Genomic DNA, 24,352 nt, shown 5'->3' with positions numbered 1-24,352 from the left:
TTTACTCTCTCCCATGACTCCAACGCCCTACAAAGTTGATGTTCTCTCTGCCAATACCTACTGTAACCACAAACTTTCCAAAGTGATCTCCAAATGCGGTTGTATCAGTGCCCGGCCTTCAAAAACCTTCTCAGAACACAAATTGACCACCGTTTCGGATTTGTTCTCCAATGTACCGTTTATGTCATCAGAGATGTTGTACTGTTGGGAAAGAGAAAGAAACACCGACTCACCTGTGGTCTGCAAACGACTCATCATTTTCGGCATTGAGTGTGCCGGCTGTGGCAAACATGATGGTGGTGTCCAGATCAGCAATGATGCCGGATACGGCACTAGCAGCGGTGATGCAGGCCTGCGTGCCTCTGTTGCCTGCCTGGAGTGCAGACAGGACCAAGGACACCTGTGCAAGGAACATGTCAGAAATGAGCCCCTACAGTTCCAGCCAGTGAAAATGTAACCACAAAACCATCAATTGCAATATTAGCTCAGAAATTGAAGTGATTATTGCCTGTTATCCTAGGAATTCCTACTAACATCCAGAATAATTGAATTAAACACACATGAAGGTCTGGCTTCACACCACTGCTGCTCCTGCAGCTCCTTTCTGCAGCACAAATGGGCTGTTACGCACCAACAGCGGGTAACAAACTACAATTGGTGGCCACTTTATCCTGTACCTAATAAAGTGGCCACTGAGTGTATGTCCGTGGTCTTCTGCTGCTGCAGACCATTCAAGGTTCGATGTGTTTTGTGTTCAGAGATGCTCTTCTACACCCACTGTTGTAACACGTGGTTATTTGAGTTACTGTCACCTTCCTGTCATTCTGAACCAGTTTAGCCATTCTCCTCTGACCTCTCTCATTAACAAGACATTTTCACCCACAAAACTGGATGTTTTTTGCACCATTCTCTGCAAACTCTACAGACTGTTGTGTGTGAAAATCCCAGGAGACCAGCAATTTCTGATATACTCAAACCACCCTGTCTGGCACCAACAACCATTCCAAGGTCAAAGTCAGTTCAATCACATTTCTTCCCCATCCTGATATTTGGTCTGAACAACAACTGAACCCCTTGACCATGTCTGTATGCTTTTATGCATGGAGTTGCTGCCAGGTGATTGGCTGATTAGATATTTACATTAACAAGCAGATGTACCTAATAATGTGGCCACTGTGTGTATATTATTAGGAGCAAATATACCTTTCAGGATCACTGCATTGATTTGTGAGATGATCTAAAGTCCCTCAATAAAACATCATTACAGCATTACAGAAATACATTTATAAAGCTGTGCCAATCAATCCCAAATCACCTTCAAACACTCCATACATTCAGTTTCATCCAGCTTCTCTTCACTCTAACTGTGACATAGAACAAAGCCACTCAGCTCATCCGCACAAAGTTCTTCTCAGAGATACCATATGTCCAGTTAGTTAGCTTTAACATACTCTCTCTTACAGCTGCCTAGTAAAACTCACTGATTCTCCCACCAGCCATCTACATACCAGAGTAATTTACAGCAGCCAATTAACCAACAACTTGCACCTATTTAGGAGACATTTAGGGAGCCCATGCAGTCTGTAGGAGAATGTGACAATGGTATAATGACCTTTACTAAAAGGGGCTAAAGATCTATTACAATTATCAGGGTGGTGATGAAGCCACCTCTGGTGTACTGGATCATCGATCACAGAACACAAAACAGCACAACATAGGAAATCACCATGTCTGTGCTGAATTAAACTAAATCTTTTCTGCCTGCACATATTCAATCTACTGAAAAGCCTCGAGAATGGCACTTTTGTGTCTGCCTCTACCAATAGGCTTACAGGCCAATCCAGGCATCCACCGCTCTCTGTAAAATACTTACCCTCTTTAAACTTTCCCCATCTCACATTAAATGTATATCCTCTGCTGTCTGACATTTCTACCCTGGGACACAGATCCTGACTCTGTACTCTATCTAACCCTCTCATAACTTTATAAACTTGTATCAGCTCACTCCTCAGCTTCAGATGCTTCTGACATAACATCTCAAGATTGTCTAACTTCTCCTTATAGTTCCTACCCTCTAATCCAGGCAGCATTCCAGTGAACTACTTCTGCGCCCTTTCCAAAGCCTCCACATCCCTCCTATAATGGGGGCGACCAGAACTGCCCACAATACCTAAAGAGTGGCCTGTATACAGCTGAAACATGAATTTATTTCTCTTATACACAACACTCTGACTAACGAAGGCAAGCAAGGCTTGCTGTACACAGTTTGAGCAGTAATCCAAAAAAGATCCAATAGGATAAGAGAAGTTCCTGGGATAAAAGAAACCAAATAGATTGGGTCTATATTCTTTGGAGGTTAGAAGATCTTACAGAGACAGAGAAGATGCTCAGAATCTTTACAAGAATGATATCATGGTGCTTTCAGTGCTGGGAGATTTAAGAGAATGCCATTTCAGGATAAGGGGTCATTTGGTTAAAGCTACAGTGTGCAGTAAGTCTTTGGAATTCTCTGCCCCACAGGGTTGTGGAAGCTGGTTTTAAAGTGGAGGGAGATACATTTTGAAAAGATCAGAGGATTTGAAAGCTCTGTGGATCTGGCAGAGGAGTTGATGCCTGAGGTATATTGGGCATCAGAGTGGCATGCCTGAAGGGTCAGGTGATTGACTCCCAATCCGATCTTCTTGTGCTCGATGTGGATAGGACTGAACCCGGAGGAGCGTGTGAGCTGTACTCCCTGCCACACCAACGTACTGCAGAAATAAACTCCCATCCACATCAGACCAAGTAAAGCTTATGTCCAACACTACTTCTGCTGGAAAACCCTTTCCTGACCAGCTCAATGTAATCCAATTGAAAAGGTGGAAAACAAGGGTGGATGCTGATGCTGCAGTGAAACCTGGATTAAACTCCTCACCTTTTCTGTCACAGCACGAGCACACTCGATGAGCTCTCTTTTGGTAAAGCTATCACTAGGGCTGATCTGAACAGCCCCTGCCTTCTGCACCAGGTATATACAGCCATGGCCCAAATCTTGAACTCGTGTCTTAATCTGGAATCCAATCTGCAGACAAAATGGGAGTAGGTTATTAATGAAACTTGAAGCAGCACTTGATCGCTCTGAATTACTTATGGGAATACACAGGCTGCCAGTGTCATCTTTGGACTGAAACATTAACATATCAAGGCCAGAACTATTTGCAGTGACTTCCTAGTTGAACCTGGAGATCAGTGAACCAAGAATCAGAACCAAGAAATGCAATTGGAAAAAAAATAGCATTTGAATGCATCCAAGAACACGCACAAACTTAGTTCAAGTTCTTCACAAAGTGATCAGCTGCACTGACAGCAGGAGAGCAAGTCTGGAGAGCCAAACAAATAATCTGTGTGCCAGCAGGAATGACCAGGGATTGTCAGAAAAATTCAGATAGTGCTTTGGTATCTTGGATTTTGTTGGGATCCCATCAAATGTTGTCCTGGATTGAATCAGACCATGTAAGGATATCAGATTTTCTTTGCTGAAGGACATTGGCAAACTTAAGATCCAGATTTGTTAAAACCCATCTCACTGTCACCACGAGGGAGTCTACATTTTATTCCAGGTTCATCAACTTGTTGTGGGATTCAAGATAATGTAACTGAATAAGTGATCCAGGCTCCCATGCCATCGGTTCAGACATGCTGCCTGGTTCAGACAATATGTGACCCTGAAGCTGCCAAACTGACTACTGACATCAGGGGTAGCACCCACACTCCTGATGATGGTCATCAGATACATCTATTCACTCAGCTAATGAACATCATAAGAATTGGAGATGCTGGAAATCTGAAACAAAAATAAAAAATGCTGGCAACACTGAGCAGTTCAGGCAGCACCTGTGGAGAAAGGAACAAAGTCAACATTTCAGGTCGAAGATCTTACTTATTTCTGCCCACAGATGCTGCCTGACGTGCTGAAAGTTCCATTTTCTGTTTCTCAGTCTGCTCTTTTAGTACCCTGCCCCCTGCCACATCGAACAGTAAACCAGGCTCATTTGCCACAGGGCCATTGAGTCAAAGAACACTATGCACAGAAACAGGTCGAATCTGCCTCATCCCATTGACTTGCTCCCGGACCACAGCCTTCCATCCCCATACCTACCCAAATTTCTCTTAAATGTTTAAGTGGAACCCACATCCACCACATGTGCTAGCAGCTCGTTCCACACTCTTACCACCCTCTGAGTGAAGAAGATTCCCCTCATGACCCCTTGAAACATTTCACCTTTCACCCTAACTCAAGACCTCTAGTTCTAGTCTCACCTAATCTCAGTGGAAAAAGCCTGCTTGCATTTACCCTATCTATATCCTTCATAATTTTGTACACCTCTATCAAATCTCCCCTCAATCTTCGACATTCTAAAGAATAAAGTCCTAACCTATTCAACCTTTCCCTATAACTCAGGTCCTCAAGTCTCGGCGACATCCTTGTAAATTTTCTCTGCAATCTTTCAAACTTGTTTACGTCTGTCCTGTAGGTAGGTGACCAAGACTGCACACAATACTCCAAATTAGGTCTCACCAATGTCTTATACAATTTCAACATAACATCCCATCTCCTGTACTCAGTACTTTGATTTATGGTCAATGTGCCAAAAACTTCCTATACAACCCTATCTACCTGTGACCCCACTTTCAAGGAATCATGGATCTGTATTCCCACATCCCCCTGCTTTACCGTGCTCCTCAGTGCTCTACAGCCCACTGTGTAAGACCTACCTGACTGGTCCTCCCAAAGTGCAATTCTTCACGCTTCTCTGCTTTAAATACCATCTGCCATTTTTCAGACCATTTCCCAGCTGGTTCAGATCCACTGCAAGCTTTGATAGACTTCCTCGTAGTCCACTACAGCCCCAATCTTGGCGCCATCTGCAAATTTGCTGATCCAGTTTACCACATTATAGTTACTCCATATGACTAAGACATTGGAGCAGAATTAGGCCATTTGGCTCATCGAGTCTGCTCCACCATTGTGTGCAGTCTTGGTCACCTACCTACAGGACAGACGTTATCTCTAATCAGTCCCTGTCTATACAAATATTTTCATATCCGGTCCCTTAGAACACCTTCCAAGAACTTTCCCCTACTGATGTCATGCTCACTGGTCTATAATCTCCTGGTTTATTCTTAGAGTCTTTCTTAAACAACTGAACAACATCAGCTATCCTCCAATCTTTTAAATATCTCTTTTAAGGCCCCTGCCATTTCTGCACCAGCCTCAAGGCAGCAAACACCTTCTCTGTAATCCGTATAGAGTTCATGAAGTCACTGCTGAATTGCCTCACATCTATAGACTCTGTTTCCATCTCCTGAGTAAATACAGATGCAAAAAATCTATTTAAGATCTCCCCCATCTCTTTCAGCTCAAAGCACAGATGATCACTCTGATCTTCCAGAGGACCTATTTTTTCCATTGCTATTCTTTTGCTCTTAATATATCTGTAGAAGCCCTTGGGATTCTCCTTCACCTTGTCTGCTAGAGCAACCTCATTCCTTCTTTTAGTCCTCCCGATTTCCTTGTTAAGAGTTCTCTTGCATTGCTTATCTCATTTGTTCCTGCCAACATATAGCTGCTACGCACCTCCTTTATCTTAATCAGGGCCCCAATCTCTCAAAAACCAAGGTTCTACAAACTTGTTATCCTTGCCTTTTATACTGATGGACATATGTAAGCTTTGTACTCTCAAAATTTCACTTTTGAAGGCCTCCCACTTACCTAGTGCATCTGTGCCAGAAAACAAACTGTCCCAATCCACATTTGCCAAATCCTCTCTGATACCATCAAAATCGGCCTTTCTCCAACTTAGAATCTCAACCTGAGGACCAGAACTACTCTTCTCCATAATTATCTTCAAACTAATGGCAAGAAACCATATAGGAATCTCATTCTCATCTACAGAATCTCCTTTCTGTTCCTGTAACCAACAAATCCCCTGTCACTACAGCTTGCTCTCTCCCCTGCCTTTCTGAGTCACAGAGCCGGACTTAGTGCTAGAGACCTGACCATTGGCCACTGTGGCTTTCCTCTGGTAGGCCATCCTCCTAACAATATCCAAAGTAGTACACCTGTTGTTGAGGTGGAGGGCTACAGGGGTACTCTGTCCTGGCTCCCTTTCCCTTTCCCCCTCCCCACCCCCCCACTGGATGGGTCATCCTGTTACCAGTGTCCTGCACCTTGGGTATAACTACTCCCTGTATGCCCGGTCTAACAAACTCTCAGCCTCCCAAATGATCTAAAGTCCAACCAGTTCCAGCTCCAACTCCTTAACAAGGTCTATTAGAAGCTACAGATGGAGGCACTTCTTCCAGGTGTAGTCGTCAGAGAAACTGAAGGTCCAACACTTCTGAAATAGTTTTTTTTAAAAACGGCTCCTACCTACTGAGTTTACTGTCCATTTCTTGGAAATTCCAGTCAAATCTGTAGGAATGGAGCAGCTGGCTGGGAGCACAACTAGTCCTAGAGTTGATAAAGACAGTGCTGGAACACTTCCTCAGGGAAAACAAGGATCAATTATTGATGGCAGGCACATGGTGAGGAGGTTGTGAACCATCAAGAAGGTTAACAGAACCCCAGGCTCCTTCACTTATCATATTACGTTGCTGACGGGAGCAACATACCTCCTCGGTGTCAGCCGTGGCTGTTGCAAGTCGACCTTGATGAGCAAGGTGGCTGTAGTCAGTAGTCACTTGGGAAGCTAGGCCCCCAAGCTCCTCAGGACTGGTCACCGACTTGGACATCTGTACAGGTAGAAGCAGTTAAAGACAACAGTCAGAAAGGGTTTCCAATCAAGATCAGACTGATCTTGATGCTTACATTTCCCATTACCATAACTGCTAGCTGAACCTACAAGTGAAAATTTGACTAGTTTCTTTCTGTTACATGATAATATTCCTGAAAAAGGCCATTGCACTCAACTTTAAATACATCTCTATGAGATTACAGTGACGCCCAGGGGTGGCAGGTAGTACAGATGCCTCACATATCCATCGTCTTCAGCTCAATCCTGGTCTCTGGTGTGTACATGAGTCTGCGTATCCTCCATGTGACCAGGCAGGCTTCTGCCTAGATGCTTAACTACCTCTCACACTGTAAGGACATGCTGGTTAGTAGGTTCATTAGCCACTACATTATCCCTGCATGATAAAATCCAGACATCCCACCTTGCAAAAACTCATTTCAGGGAGGTAGCAGCCCCACCCCCTGCAACCCCATATCAACCCCACCCCCCGGTCGACCTCCAAGGGTGTATGTAATACTTTGTTTACTGATTTTATCTAATCTGTAAACCAAGTTGGGTATATGCAGAAAATGTGACATTAAAATATGTACATATATTATATTATCAAGTTTATTCTATTACAACTTTAAGCAAGTCTACAGGGAGTTTGGCCTCATCAAGTAGGACATCAATAGCGTAGCTCCATCGCAGCCAGCCAGCTAGTTTAAATAACTTTAGCTGTGCTAATCAACGAATGACACCTGTTAAACTCACCTCGACATGTCTTTTACATTTTAACCCACCATGGGCAATAGAAAAGTCACTGTTGCAAACAGTGCAGCGAGCAACACTGTCATTATTTTTGAGGTTGACTGTAAAGCCCGCCCACAGAGAAAACTGATAGGTCTACTTAGCATGAAGAGAGAACAATCAGGATGCTCCCCCTCCCTCTCAAAAAAATTGATTTGCGGGATATTGTATATCATTTCCGGGCATCAGGGAGCCACTATCAATATGCGGGAGACTCCCGGAACTTTTGGGAGAGGTAGGATGTCTGAAAATCTGAAGAAGCTGATTGCAACGTGGTGAAAATAAGTTACAAGGAAACTTAGTGGGAGAATGGAAATTGCTGAGACTGCTTAAATTAGGCAGCCTGAGCAACCTCCTCCCATGTTGTAAGGAAGTATCAGAAACTGGTATCTATGTGTCTGCACTCCATACGTCTTACCTCTGCTCACTGCATCTATAAATGCGTGTATGTATGCATGTCTTTCATTTGCATGTACGCACTGTACTGTGTGCCAGTGTGCCGGACAGTTCAAAATGCCAACAACTTGTGCAACACAATCCAGTGAGAAGTAACCCACTGCTCTCACTCACCATCTCCTGGGCAGTAACTGCGATCGCCTTGGAATATTTCACCATTGTGGTCTGGTAGTCGACAAAAGTTCCCTCTGGTTCAGGAGGGGTGCCCTCGTCCAACTGGAAAACACATCAAAGGACATTTCCGCCAAGGAAGTCAACTAAACCTCACCAGCAATGATATATGAATAAAAGGGAGTGGGACTAATCTTCACTCGGGATATGCGAGAGGGTCCTAAGGAACTATATGGTTGAAACAACAGTGCCTGCATTGTGAGGGGTGAAGCAGCAGTACTATAAACCTGCAAAGAGTTAATAGTGTTAAGATCCTATATAATCATTTCTCTTAAGGATAAAGTACAGAATTTGTGATTGGAGTCAGTGAAAGTGGCTGAGATGTTAAATGAATACTTTGTATCAGTACTTACGAAGGGGAAATTGGTGGACAGTGTAAGCAGAGTTGGGCACATTAATGTGCTGGGATACTTCAAGATGAAAGAGCAGGTAGTGCTGGGTCTTCGGAAAAGCATTTTAAATTCTCTGGAGCCAGACGGCATGTTTTCCAGAATAATGAGAGTAGCAAGAGAGGAGATTGCTGGGGCTTTGACAAGAACCTTCGTGTCCTCAGAACCAACAGACCAGATCCCTGAGGACTGAAGAGTAGCAAAAATCTTGCCTTCGTTCAAGAAAGAACAAAGGGATGATGCAGGTGATTGTTTGCTAATGGGCCTCACTCCAGTGGGAGGGATGTTATTGGAGAGGATACTGAGGGATTGGATTTATCCACATTTGGAAAGGCTTAGAGACAGTCAGCATGGCTTTGTGTGGGGCTGGGCATGTCTTATAAGCTTGATTAGGTTTGCTGAGGAGGTGAAGAAGTGCTAGGAGAAAGCAAGCCATTGGCCATTTTCTACATAGACTTCAGTAAGATATCTGATAAGGTCCCTTATGGTAGGCTGATCCAGAAGATCAAGATGGATGGGATCTAGGCTAAATTGCAAGTTTGGATTTGGAACTGGCTTGCCCAGGGAAGACAGAGTAGGGATGGGAATCTGTAATTCTGGCAGGAGGTTCGTGACCAGCGGTGTTCTGCGAGGTCCCTGTGGCTTGTAATATATATCATTGGCTTGTGACATACATCATTGATTTGGATGAAAGTATACACGGGTGGGTTAGCAAATTTGCGGGAGGCACCAAGATTAGTGGAGCTGGACACAATGTAAAGGACTATCAAAGAAAACAGCAAGTTACAGATCAGTTAGAGATATGGGCAGAAAAGAGGCAGATGCAGTTTAATCTGGGCAAGTGTGAGGTATTGCATTTTGAGAGATCGAATGGAAGGAGAAAGCATACAGTTAATGGTAGACCCATTAATAGCACTGAGGTAGACAGCATCTTGGTGGTACAGGTCCATAGTTCACTGAACGTGGCTACATAAGCAGGTGAAGTAGTAAAGCCTTCATTGTAGGGGTGTTGAGTAGAAGAGTAAGGAAGTCAAACCATAGCTTTACTCAGATCACAATTGAGGTATTGGGTGCAGTTCTGTTAGCCCTACAGGACAGATGTGGGGACTGTGGAAAGGGTGCAGAAGAAGTTTACCAGGGATTAGAGGGTGTGAACGATAAGGACAGGTTGGGTACTCTTTGGCTGTTCTCTTTAGAGTACTGGGGTCTGAGGAGAGAGCTGCTAGAAGTATGAGAGGCATAGACCGAATCTGTTCCCCAGGCTCGGACCAAAGGGAGAAGATGCTTAAAGGTTAGAACAGCGAGGTTTAAAGATCATGCAAAGGGAATGCATTTTTATGTAGAGAGTGGTCGGTGCTTCGAATGAATTCCCAGGAACAGAGGTGTAAGTGGGCAGTTTGGTGGCATTCAAGAGGCTTGCATTTAAACGTATATAAATGAACAGAGTGGAAGGATAGGAGGCATCCACATCAGCACAACATCGCAGCCGAATGACCTGTCCAATGCAGTACTATTCTATGTCCCATGGCCATATGCAAGCGTGGAATGTGATGGGTATACCCCTCATCTTTTTACTTCCTACACTGTGGACAACAATACGCTGACATTGCAGAGATCCAGAGGAGGGTCACAAGAATGATTCCGGGAATGAAAGTGTTAATGTATGAGTAGTGTTTGATGACTCTGGGCCTGAACTCACTGGAGTTTAGAAGAATGGGGTGGGGTGGGGTGGAGAATCACATTGAAAGCTATCAAGTATTGAAAGCCTCAGATAGATTGGATGTGGACAGGATGTATTCTTCAGTGGGAGAGTCTTGGACCACAGGGCACAGCCTCAGAGTAGAGTAATTTCCAATGAGAACAGAGATGAGGAAGAATTTCTTTAGCCAGAGGATGGTGAACCTGTGGAATTCATTGCCTTAAATGGCTGTGGTGGCTAGGTCATTGAATACGATTAAAAGAGAGCTTGATTGGTTCTTCATTAGTCAGGGGATGAAAGGTTTTGGAGAGAAGGCAGGAGAATGGGGTTGAACGGATACTAAATCAATCATGACGGAATGGGAAAGCAGACTTGATGGGCAAATGGCCTAATTTTGCTCCTTTGTCTTGTTGTCTTACAGTGGCTTTGGGGATGAATGGATAGTCCCTGTGCCACCATGGTTTGAGCTTTCACACAGGAACAGACACTGTTTTGCTGAGACATCGAAGCACAGCCGACACCACCCGAGACACTCGAATGATGGTGGAGCATTAACACAGCAACAATACAGCTTACTGACTTTACTGATGAGGTGACAGGGATGGGCCGGTATGTGGTTCTTCTATCAGTCACTCAGCGCTAGTTGCTGCACAGGGTTGCTGAGTTTCAACAGCTGATCACATTGAAAAGGCTGCTTGTAATTCCAGAGAAGTGACCCTGGATCCTGAGTTGAACTCTACATTCCACTTAAATTGCTTCAGTCACACCAGCTCTTCAATCATTCAATTACTCTCCTCAGCCCACAACCTCCTGCCTCATACCCCCAGCCTCTTTCATCCACCCTCCTCCTTGGATTCCACTCTCATACCGGTACATTCCTTATGTGAAGGTCACCTTTTCCAAACGATTCCCACTTCTGCCCCCTGCAGTCCTCACCCTGAGGTCATCTAAACCTCTGCTGCTGCCGCCATCTCAGCACCTCCCATCACCCCTGGCTCACTTCAGATTTAACATTCTCGCCTTCCTTTCCAAAGTCTTCCCTCCCACTGATCACTATTGTTCTCTGTTGTAAAACATCTAAACTCTAGCCTCTGACTGGTGGTCAGGCCTCCAACTTCCTCAGCTCTAACTTCAGGTTGTCCCCATCTAATTCTGTGAGTTCACAACCCCAACTATCACCAGAACATAAACGACCTCTTCAACCAACCTTTGGCAATCTGTTACCATTATTTTATTCCATGGTTCAAAGGCCAGCTTTGAACATTATTTTATTCCATGGTTCAAAGGCCGACTGTTAGATGACATTCTTGTGAAGGACATATTGCACTAAAGCAAGGAAACGTCTATGTCCAATCTCAGCAGTAACCCTCCTTTAGGAAACTTACTCTGTTCATTGCATCAGCAATGGCATCGACCATACCACCCACCATTCCAATGTCGCTGGCAGCTTCGTTGAGTGTTACCATAATATCATCCACGGCCTCCTTCATGAGCTGAGCTGCCTCTGTAATTGCATCGTGAGTGTGCGAAGCCTGGAGAGAGAATGATACACAAGGTAGTTAGCAAAATCAAACAGGTTAATTCCTACTTGAATCCTAGTGGGTGGAGAAGACCCACTTCAGAATTTGCAAGATGTTGACTGAATGAGAGGCAAAGGCCTTGAACAATGAGCAACTGGTATGCAGACATTTAAGGAGCTGCCTCATCACAAGCTGTTCCCAATCAATCAGTATCCTCATGACATCACCTCCCGTCTCATACTCATAAACAAATCTTGAGTTCAGAATTTCTGTATCTAGAATGAATTCAGCCCGTGACCTAAAATTGCCAGCACTGCTCTTCACACATTCGTATTAAACCTGTACTGATGCCTTGGTCCAGTCACCTTGGGCTTCCCGATCTCAGAGCTGAACAGCCAAGCCTCAGGCCTCAACTTTTGACAGATTGGGGGGGGGGGGGGGGCAGAGCTCTGCTGGGAAAACTGGAAACACAAAGAGCATCTATTCAAAAGTCTGGTTCTTGGTTGTCCATGCAGTTTATTCCCTGAGCAATCCTCAGCAGAGAGAACAGATTACCTGATTATTATCACAAACTAGAGAAAATCTGCAGATGCTGGAAATCCAAGCAACACACACAAAATGCTGGAGGCACTCAGCAGGCCAGGCAGAATCTAAGGAAAAGAGTACAGTCGATGTCTTGGCCTGAAATGTGTGTAAACTGATTATTATTGCACTGCTGGTTTGTCAGTCCTTGTCACAAGTTTCCATGTTTCTGATGTTACAACTACGTTTAAGAGTTTAAAAGAGGAAACGCAATCAATTGAGGTGAGCCAACACAGATTTTTAAAGAGAAAATCTTGTTATTATGAGTTTCATAGAATTTTCATGAAGAGATAACAGACAGAGTTGAGAGGGTAATGCAGTCCATGTGATGTACAAGGATTTCCGAATGCTGTTGACAATGTGCCACATAACAGGCTTATCAGCACATGAGAAGCAAACAGCATAAAAGGGCCGTGCAGACAAAGCTGGCTAAGCAACTGAGGGTCGTAGTTAGGGGGCTGGTTTTTGCACTGGAGGGAGCTGTTTCTTGGGGGGGGGGTGTCATTGTAGGGACATTCTTTTCTTTGATCAATATCAGTGACAGGGAGAGTTAGATAAATGGATACATCATTGGTTTGGTTGACTTAAAGGAGAATGTAATTGTGGAAGGTTGCTTTTCAGACTGAAGGCCCACGACCAGTGGTGTGCCATCGGGATTGGTGCTGGGCCCATTGTTGTTGTCATTTATAAAAAGAATTTGAATGAGAATGAACAAGGTATGATTCATATGTTTGCAGATGACATGGAAATAGGTGTTATCATAGACCGTGAAGGTGGTTATCAAAAACTGCAAGGGGATCTTGATCAGCTAGGTAAGTGGGAAGGGGAATAGCAAGTGGCATTTCCATTTATATAAATATGAAGTATCGTAGACTGGCAAGTCAAACCAGTGTAGAACTTTCATAGTGCCCTGGAGAATCCTGCACAACAGATGGACCTAGGGACATGAGTATATGGTTCCCTGATCAGGCCATCAAGAATAGGAGTTGTGATGTTATGTTTCAGCTGAACAAGATGTAAGTAAGGCTTCACCTGGGGTACTGTATAGTTTTGGTTACCCTGTTGTAAGAAAGATGTCATTAAGTTGGAAAGAGTGCAAAGAAAATTTACAAGCATGTTGCCAGGAGTTGAGGGCGTGAGTTGTAAGGAGAGGCTGGACTGGCTAGGATTTGATTTATTGAAATGTAGGAGACTGAAGGGTCACCTTATGGAGGAGTATGAAATCATGAGAGGCGTAGAAGGTTAGATTAGTTGTGCTTGTCATGTGTGTACATGAAAACATACAGTGTCTGCATCGACTGTGTCATTGTTTGTAATATATTAGGGCAGCTCATAAGTGTTGCCAGGCTTCCTGCTCCAATATAGCACATCCACAAACTCACTCACCCTGACTGTACATCTGTTGGAATGTGAGAGCAACCCAGAGCACCCGGAGGAAACCCAACACGGTCACAGGTGTTGTGTATTTAATATTTCAATAGTATTTAAGTAATATTGTAAATATATTGCTTGATTAAGTATACTTGTTTGTTTAAAAAAATCATTATGGGTCACATGTAATATGTGAATTGCATATGTTATGATGCCACCATATGATACGTGCACACTTTGCTTAAAGTAAAAAAGTTCTCCCGGGCTCCTGTGTTTTTCCTTTCAACTAGCTTTACGTTTTAGAATTACTAAGCATAACAGTGGCGAAGAATAAGTTTTAAATGAACCCAAGATGACTACATTCCTGTTGAAGTGCAACGAGAAGTTCAAATACAAAAAAAGAGCAGTGGGAAATGGTTAAATAAAAAAAAACAGCACAGCATGTGCTTCTTTTGAAGGGACAGATACAGTCAAGTTTAAAAGGTGGCAGAAAATTGATGACTTCACAGGTTCAGAAGCAGTGAGTAGCAGGTGATAATAATCATAAATAAAAACCATAGAGTTTGCTTAGAAGTTTGACTGCTCCAATCAAATCAGCTGAAATGAGCTTTGCTGATATCATGAAAGTAGTGCAGGAACATTTAGAACCAAAACCATTGTTGAAAACCATCTTCTCTGCGCAGCTCTGCATCCCATTGTAATCTACAAAAATCTTCTATTCTATCCACACCACCACCAACCTTTGTGTTATCTGCAAACTTACTAACCTACCATTCCTCTTCCTCATCCAGATCATTTAAAAAAAATCATAAACAGCAGGGGTCCCAGAACAGATCATCAGTCAGGGACCTCCAGGCAGAATACGCTCCACATCTTAACTCCCCTCTGCCTTCCATGGACAAGCCAATTCAGAATCCATGCAGCTAATCTTCCCTGGATCCCAAATATCTCCTGATTTTCTGAATGAGCCTACCACGGGAAACCTTGACAATGTCTTACTAAAATTTATATTCACCACCAAGCAAGAGAAAATCTGCAGATGCTGGAAATCCAAGCAACACACACAAAATGCTGAAGGAACTCAGCAGGCTAAAGGGTTTCGGCCCGAAACGTCAACTGTACTTTTTTTCCATTGATGCTGCCTGGCCTGCTGAGTTCCTCCAGCATCTTGTGTGTGTTGCTTTATATTCACCACACCCAGTGTTCCACCTTCAGCAATTTGTTTTGTCACTTATTAATAAATGAAAGTAGTTCCCTTTGATGGAAATGTTGAAGAGGTCAGATACAAAATAACAAAGGGAAAGGTAAACACGAGGAATTCTGCAGATGCTGGAAATTCAAGCAACACACATCAAAGTTGCTGGTGAACACAGCAGGCCAGGCAGCATCTCTAGGAAGAGGTACAGTCGACGTTTCAGGCCGGGACCCTTCGTCGGGTCTCGGCCCGAAACGTCGACTGTACCTCTTCCTAAAGGGAAAGGTGATATGTCGCTGGTTGGAAGTTGGAACGCACTTCCTGCAGATGAGGTGAAAGCAGGTTCCACTTTAGCATTCAGGAGGGAACAGGATAAATTGCAAGGCTACAGGGAAGGGACTGGGTGGAGGGCAGAATTAGTGAGCTGTTTTGGTAGACAGCAGGCATAGACTTGATGGACAATGAACGGTAGGTGGCTGATCCCAAGCCTGCTGAAACAAAGATCTCAGCTTTCAAGGCAGGCAGATACAGATATGTCAATTGCACAGTTATTGAATTTGTATTGCATTGTTGGATTAGTGGGCCATGCAACAGATTAGTTCCACCCCTGGGTCACTGACTCTTGGCTGAATTGTGACCCAAACAAGGTGAAAATTGTCTGCGGCTTGCAAGCATAAAGGCAGCAAGTGCCTGACATGCCACGATCACAAGCCAGTAGTAGTCTGCATTGTGCAGCTATTTTGATCTGTTTGTTCTTGTCTATTTGAATCTCAACCAGTAGCCAGCTGGAAATAAGCAAAGACTGGAAGGATCAAATTAGGGAGGTATTGTGACTCTTTCACACACTGGTTTATCATCCAGTGTGTGTGTGTAAGTAATATAGTGTGTACATCCACTGACAATACCACATGCCTAGCCTAATCCTAGAATAATGTTAGGCAGCAAACACTTGGCACAAATTCCAAAGCAAGTGTTGGCACTCGAAGAGCTGGAACTGTAGACAGACGCACAGATAATCTGCTGCTGAGGTCATCGACAAGACAAAGCTCTGTTCAGTGAATAGGGAGTAGACTCCAACAGAAAACAACGGTGATGACACTGAACAGACAATGCTGACAACCCAAAGCACATTCTTGGCTTGGTGGCAGACATGTCACAAACCTGAACCAACGTACAACCTCAGTTGTATCTGCTGGCACACGCACCACAAATGATCCAACTGGCAGCCTCCCTGGATACCTGGCCAAACCTGCCACATCTACAGAAAATGTGAAGGCACACCGCCCAGCTGACACTCAACAGACCTGAGCACCACACAAGTCCTACAACATGTGAACACACCACGAGCATTCCCACTACTCATCCAAGACCACTCAACAATGCTCACAACACACTCACCACAGGCTGTATCAATCTGGAAAATTCCTTAGATTTGTGCACACCTGGTACATTCAGCACACACTTGGGAAGTAGGATTTCAAATGGTGGTGTTAAGGTTGTGTCTGGTATAGTGAGTATAGTCTCGATCTCTTTACTTAAGTCCAGATGTGCTTTGGATGCAGTGCAGACAAGGCCAAAGTTTCCATGATATTAGAAATCTTGAAATGCATAAAGATCAACAAATCCTCAGATATAACCAAAGATATTTTGTGGAGCAAGAGGGGAGATTTTTATCCACTTGTTTGCCACATATGAGATACCAGAGTGAAACAGTACAGGGACAGACCCTTTGGATCAATGCGTCCATACTAACCACGAAGCCAACCTAAACAACTTCCATTTGCCTGTGTTTAGCTCATATTTCTCTAACCTTTCCGAAGCACGTACCTATCCAAATGTTCCTTAAATGTTTTGTTCCTGCCTCAATCACTTTCTCAGATAGCTCATTCTATAAACATGTAGAACAATGCAGCACAATATAGGCTTATTGGCCCACAATGCTGTACCATCCTTTTAACCTACTACAAGATCAATCTAACCCTTCCCTCCCGAACATTCCTCAATTTTTCTTTCATCCATATGCCTATTTAAGAGTCTCTTAAATGTCCCTAATATATTTTCCTCTACCACCATCCCTGGCAGTGCATTCTACACAATAACCACTCTTAAGAGTCTTAGAAAAGTACAGCATAGAAACAGGCCCTTTGGTCCACCTAGTCCATGTCGAGCTATTTAAACCGCCTACTCCCATTGACCTGCACTGGGACAATAACCCTCCATACCCCTTCCGTCCACTTACCTATCCAAATTTCTCTTAAATTCGAGCTCGCGTGCAAGACTTGCACTGGCACCTAGTTCCACACTCTCAAGACCCTCTGAGTAAAGAAGTTTCCCATAATGTTCCCTTAAACCAGGGGTGGCCAATCTTTTACATTCCATGCACCAATTTTTTCACTCACGAGTTCAGATGCGCCATACAACTCTTGTATCCCCATTCAATTCTTGTAAAAATATGTTAATATAGAACTCGTGCATGAAAAAAAATCGCATCTGAACTTGTGCATGAAAAAATTGATGCATGGAATGTAAAAGGTTGGCCATCCCTGCCTTAAACTTTTCACCTTCACCCTTAACCCATGACCCAACCTCGCTGGAAAAACCCTATCTATACCCCTCATAATTTTGCAAAACTCTATCAAATCTCCTCTTGAACTTCTATATTCCAAGGAATAAAATCCTAACCTATTCAAATCTTTCCCTATAACTCAGGCCTTCCAGACCTGGCAACACATTTGTAAATTTTCTCTGTATTCTTTCAACCTTGTTTACATTTCTCCCTGTGGGTAGGTGACCAAAATTGCACATAATACACCCCTGTCTTCTACAACTTCAACATAACATTCGATCTCCTGTACTGAAAATTTTAATTTATGAAGGCCAGTACGCCAAAAGCTTTCTTTATGGTGCTAACAACCTGTGACACCACTTTCAATGAATTATGGACCAGAATTCTCAGATCTCTTTGTTCTACCACACTCCTCAGTGCCCTACCACTCACTGTGTAAGACCTATCCTGGTTGGTCTTACTGAAGTGCAGTATCTCACACTTGTCTGCATTAAATTCCATCAGCCATTTTTCAGCCCATTTTTCCATCTGGTCCAGATCCCGCTACAAGCCATGACAGTCTTCCTCACTCGTCCACTACATTCCAAATCTTGCTGTCATCTGCAAATGTGCTGATCCAATTAAGCACATTGCCATCCAGATCATTGATATAGATGACAAAAAAACAACAAACACAGCACTGATCCCTGCAGCACTCCACTCCATTGTGTTAAAGTCACAGGCCTTTAATCAGAGCGGCAACCATCTACTACCAGTCTCTGGCTTCTCCCACAAAGCTACTGTCTAATCCAGTTTACTGCCTCATCTTGAATGCCAAGCGATTGCACCTTCTTTACCAATCTCCAATGCAGGACCTTGTCAAATGCCGTGCTGAAGTCCATGTAGACAATATCCACTGCTTTGCCTTCATCATCTTTCCTAGTAGCTTCCCTGAAAAACTCTAAGACTGGTTAGGCCCGATCTACCACGCACGAAGCCATGCTGACTATTCCTTAATCACTCCACGTCTATACAGATACTCATATATCCAATCCCTTAGTATACCTTCCAATAACTTTCCCTCTACTAATGTCAGGCTCACCAGTCTATAATTTCATGGTTTATGTTTAGAGCCTTTTTTAAACTGTATAACAACACTGGCTACCCTCCAATCCTCTGCCACCTCACCTGTCTTGAAGGATGATTTAAATATTTCCGCTAGAGCCCCGGCTATTTCTGCACTTACCTCCTGCAGGGTCCAAGCGATCACCTTGTCGGGCCCTTGGAACTTATCCACTGTAATTTGCCTCAAGACAGCAAACACCTCCTCCTCTATAATCTGTACAGAGTCCATGAAGTTGATGCCATTTTGCCTCACTTCTATAACTCTGTGTCAGTCTGAGTAAATACAGACGCAAAAAATGCATTTAAGATCTCCCCCAAATCTTTTGGCTTCACACATGGATTGTCATTCTGGTCTTATGGAGAAACAATTTTGTCCCTTGCAATCCTTTTGCTCTTAACATATCTATAGAATCCCTTAGGAGTTTCCTATAGTGGGAAAGCCGAAGACCAGAGGACACAGCCTCAGAATAGAGGGACGTCCTTTTAGAACAGAGATGATGAGGAGGAATTTCTTTTGTCTGAGAGTGGTGAATCTATGGAATTCTTTGCGAAAGGCAGATGTGGAGGCCAAATCTTTATGTATATTTAAAGCAGAAGTAATAGATTCTTGATTGGTCAGGGTATTAAGGGATACGGGGAGAAGGCAGGAGATTGGGGCTGAAAGGAAAATTGGATCAGCTGTGATGAAACAGGTGGAGCAGACTCAATGGGCCAAATGGCCTAATTCTGCTCCTATATCTTAAGGTGATCACTAGATGCAAAGTGTTCACCTGCGTAAACTTCTGTCAGCTGCCCTGTTTCATTCCCCAATTGCTAATCAAGTATCACACACTCTATTGTTGGGACTTCTATGTACTGATTAAGAAAACTTTCCTGCACAGATTTGAAAAACTGTCCCATCTAGGCCTTTTACAGTATTGGAGTCCCAGTCAATATGTGGGAAGTTAAAATCATCCACAACAACAACCTTATATGTTTCTTTCAACAGTCTGTGATCTCTCTGCAAGTTTGTTCCTCAATCCCTTGAACGGTTGGGTAGTCTGTAATATAGCCCCATTAAGTGGTCATACCTTTTTTAATACTCAGTTCTGCCCATAATGCCTCACTGGACAAGTTTTCCAGTTTGTTTCTGTGTAAAAAATCTAAATGCACTGGCTATCCACTTGATCTATGCCTCTTATCATCTTGAAGACATCTATCAAGTCGTCTCTCATCCTCTTTTGCTCCAAAGAGAAAAGCCTTAGCTTGCACAGCCTTTCCTCATGACATGCTCCATAATCCAGAGAGCATCTTCCTCTGCACCCTGCCTAAAGCTTCCACATCCTTCCTATAAGTTGACCAGAAATGAACACAAAGTCTGTTCTTACCATAGTTTTGTTTCTATATAGCTGCCTTCTTAACAGCCCTATCTACGTATCAGCAACTTTGATCATCTGTGAAAGTGGACCACAAGGTCTCCTCGTTCCTCCCCACTGCTCAGAATCCTGTCATTAACCTCATACTCTGCCTTTCTGATTGACCCTCTGAAGTGTGGCACTCCACAGTTTCTGGATTGAACTCCATCTGCTTCTCAATGTCCCGCTGTACCCTACGACAACCAACTACACGATCCAGAATACTACAACCTTCATGTCATCTGCAACCTACACTTGCCAACCTACCTTTCCACTTCCTCACGGAAGTCATTCATAACAATCACGGAGGGCAGGGGCTGCTGAACAACTCCCGTGGAACACCCGTGGTCACCGATGTCTTTCTTTCAGAAATTCAGAAAGCGCAGGAAAATAGAACCCAAAGATGAAGTAGTATTCTAAAGGGAGGACAAGACAACTGCGGCTGACAAGGGAACTTAGAGGCAGCATAAAAGCAAAAGAGAGGGCATGTAGTATAGCAAAAATTAGTAAATAGAGGTTATGGAAGCTTTTAAAAACCAATAGATGGCAATTAAAAAGTCTAAGGAGGGAAAAGGTGAAATATGAATGTACGCTAGCCAATAATAAAAGAAGATACCAATGTTTTTTTCAGATAAATGAAGAACAAGAGAGAGACTAGATATCTGACCATTGAAAAGTGACACTGGAAAGGTAGTAATGGGGTCAAAGAAATGGCGGATGAACTTAATAAGTATTTAGAGTTAGTCTTCAAAGTGGAAGACACTAGCAGAAAGCTAAAAATGTGAGTGTCAGAATCAGAATTATTATCAGGGGGCAGAAGTGTGTGTCATTGCTATTACTAAGCAGAAGCTGAAAAGTCTGAAGGTAGATAAATTACCTGATCACCCCAGGGTTCTGAAAGAGGTAGCTGAAGAGATTATTGAGGCATTAGTAATGATCTTTGAAAAATTACTACATTGTAGAATGGTTCCTGAGGGATAGAAAATTGCAAATGTCACTTCACTCTTTAACAAGGGGGTGAGGCAGAAGAAAGGAAATTATAGGTCAGTTAGCCTAACTTCAGTGGTTGAAAAGATGTTGGAATCTATTATTAAGGATGAGGTTTTAGGGTACTTAGAGGCACTTAATAAAATAGGCAAAGTCAGCATTTTCTTAAGTGGAAATCTTGGTTGACAAATCTGTTGGAATTCTTTGAGCAAATAACAGGCAGGATAGATGAGGGAGGGTCGGTGGGTGTTGTTTACTTGGATTTTCAGAAGCCAAGGTGCTGTACATGAGGCAGCTTAACAAGATAATAGTCTGTGGTATTGCAGGAAAGGTACTAGCATGGACAGAAGATTGGTGGTCTGGCAGGAGGCAGAGAGTGAGAATAAAGGGGGCCTTTTCTGCTTGATTGCTGCCAATTAGTGGTGTGCACCAGGGGTCAGTGTTGAAATCGCTTCTTTTCACGCTACATGTCAGTGATTTGGATGACGGAATTGATGGCTTTGTGGCCAAGCTTGTGGACAATAGGTCAAGAGGCAGATAGTGCTGAGGAAGCAGGGTGTCTGCACAAGGACTTAGACTGATTGGGGGAATGGGCAAAGGAGTGGCAGATGGAATATAGTGTAGGAAACCGCATGGCAGAAGGAATAAAGGCATGGACTATTTTCTAAGTGGGGTGAAAATTCAGAAATCAGAGTTGCATAGGGACTTTGGAGCCCTTGTGCAGAAAAAGGTTAGCTTGCAGGTTGAGCTGGTGATAAGAATGGCTAATGCAATGTTAACATTCATTTCGAGAGGACTAGAATACAAATGCAAGGTTGTAATAATGAGGCTTTATAAGGTATTGGTCAGGTTGCATTTGGAATATTGTGAGTAGGTTTGGGCTCATTATCTTAGAAAAGATGTGCTGGGATTGGACAGGGTCCAGAGGAGGTTCACAAGAATAATCCTGGGAATGAAGGGGTTAAAATATGATGGGCATTTGATGGCTCTGGGCCTGTACACGCTGGAATTTAGTAGAATCAGGAGGAAATCTCATTGAAACATATCAAGTATTGAAAGGCCTAGATAGAGTGGATGCGGAGATGATGTTTCCTATAGTGGGTGATTCACAGACCAGAGAGCATAGCCTCAGAATTAAGGGACATCCATTTAGAACAGAAATGAGGAAAAATTTCTCATGGTGAATCCGGGGAATTCATTATCAGGCAGCTGTGCAGACCAAGTCACTGGGAAAATTTAAGGCAGAGGTTGATAGATTCTTGATTAATCAGGGTGTTAAAGGTTATGGGGAGAAGGCAGGAGAATGAGGTTGACATGGAGACTGGATCAGCCATGATGGAATGGCGGGGCAGACTCGATGGGCTGAATTACCTAGTTCTACTCCTCCGTCTTGTGGTCTTACAGAATGACAGGTGGAATTTAACTACACTAGGGCAGGACATGAAGAGCGATTTTCACGGCACTGGAGACTGCTGTTGAACAAATATGCTTTGAGGTACAAGTGCATTATTCTCTGAAAATCTGAACACACATCTACAGGGTGGTGAGGAAGGCAAATGGCATGCTCACCTTCATTGGCTGAGGTACTGAGTACAAGGTTTGGGACATCTTGGAGCACTGTGTGCAGCTCTGGTGACCACACTAATCGAAGGATGTGATTAAGCTTGAGGGGGCACAGGAAAGATTCAGAAGGATGTTACCTGGACAGGAGAGCCAGAGTTATTAAGACAGACTACCTAACTGGGTCTGTTTCCCTGGAAAGGCGACGGTTGAGAGGTGACATTGTGGAGGTATATAAAATTTTGATAGGCATTGATAGGGTCAATGGCCAGTGTCCATCTCCTATAGTAAGGTGTCTAAAATTAGAGGGCATAGGTTTAAGTTGACAGGAAGGAAGTGTAAAGGGGACACGAGGGATTGTGAATGTTTCACACTGTAGTGGTGAGCTGCTACCAGGAGGTGGTGGCGGCAGGAAGAGTAATGTTTAAGATGTTTTTGGATAGAGCATGGAGGGATATGGAACTGATGCAGGTAAGCGAGATTAGCATAGACACAATGAGCATCTGTCTCTAAAATTGATAGATACTTTATTGATCCCAAAGGAAATTACAGTGTCACAGTAGCATTACAAGTGCATGGATATAAATACTAGAAGAGAAGTAGAAAGAATAAAAAATAAGTTCCCACAAACAGTCTAATGGCGGGGGGGGGGGGGGGGTCATCACTTCCCCAGCTGTAGGTTGACTCATTTTAGAGCCTAACGGCCGAGGGTAAGAATAACCTTATACAGCGAACCATATCGTTCGTCTTCCCCATATCTTGAAGAGCTCCGTATGCCCAGGTGCCCGCCATCAATTTGTACTGTTTATTCATTCGTTAATATTTCAGGTCCTGAGCTTTGCTGACAATGTCAGGATTTACTGCCTACACCAAAGTGTGACCCAGAGGCAGCTGTGAGCAATCTTCCTGAACCATTCAGGCCCTGGAGGTGGTGCCAGACTGCTGCTGGGAGGGTACTCCGGGAACTAGACCCATAAAAACAAGGTTACTGTGAAGTATTTCCAAATCAGAATTGTACAGGAACCTGCACTTGTCCTTCTTGGACAGAAGAGGTTGGCCATTTGGAGGTAATGTTGGAGAACCTTGGTGACTGACTACAGTACATTTTGCAGACAGTGTGCTGCTGGTGGAGTGACAATCAAGTAGGCTGCTTCATTCTGGATGGTGTCAAACTTTCTGAGAATCATTACAGCTGCCTCGTTCCATCGTGCTCCTGACATTGCTGGGAGATGGTTAAAAAAAAAAAGCTTTGGGATGTCAGGAGGTGAGACATTCACCACAGGATACCTAGCCCCTAACTTGATCTTGTAGTTACCTTACATGATTTGTTGGTTCTGATTGAGCTGCCAGTCAGTGGTAATGAAATAGAACACAACACACAGGATGCCTGTGCCAAGCATGATGCCAAATTAAACTAATCCCAATTGTCTTCCCACTTTCCACATTCCTCCATTCCCTGCCTGTCTCAATGCCTCCTTCCTCCAGCACCGGTTCTAGTAGTGTGTTCCAGGCACCTATTGCTCTCTGTGTAAAGAGTGAACTCCAAGCAAATACTGACGACCTTCCCTACTTCTGACCCTGTAGTGCAGGGGTTCCCAACCTTTTTTATGCCATGGATCCCTACCATTAACTGAGGGGTCTGTGGACCCTGGGTTGGGAAAATTATTGATGAAGCAGCAGAGCAGGTTTGAGCATTTCTGTCCTGAGGTTGGATTGACTGATCTTTGCTAGGTATAACCCACAGCTTTACACCATCACTGATGCCCCATGGTTTCAGTTTTACCAGGGACTCC

General features: G+C 43.7%; 1 protein-coding gene across 5 annotated transcripts in view; it reads right to left on the bottom strand.

Annotated features, from left to right (window-relative positions):
* Positions 1-24,352, bottom strand: part of tln2b (talin 2b) — a 323,891-nt gene that overhangs the window by 41,489 nt on the left and 258,050 nt on the right. For all 5 annotated transcript variants that reach the window (XM_063070979.1, XM_063070978.1, XM_063070977.1 and 2 more), the window contains 5 exons: positions 11,666-11,812; positions 8,136-8,237; positions 6,655-6,774; positions 2,915-3,061; positions 234-400 (listed from right to left, as the gene is read on the bottom strand). In XM_063070979.1, coding sequence (XP_062927049.1) covers positions 234-400; positions 2,915-3,061; positions 6,655-6,774; positions 8,136-8,237; positions 11,666-11,812 — 683 coding nt within the window. The remainder of the gene's footprint in view (positions 1-233; positions 401-2,914; positions 3,062-6,654; positions 6,775-8,135; positions 8,238-11,665; positions 11,813-24,352) is intronic.

The sequence above is a fragment of the Mobula hypostoma genome, chromosome 18 (assembly GCF_963921235.1).
Source record: "Mobula hypostoma chromosome 18, sMobHyp1.1, whole genome shotgun sequence".
Lineage (NCBI taxonomy): Eukaryota > Metazoa > Chordata > Chondrichthyes > Myliobatiformes > Myliobatidae > Mobula > Mobula hypostoma.
The sequence above is the reverse complement of the archived record's forward strand: the minus strand, read 5'-3'. Positions and strand labels throughout refer to the sequence as shown.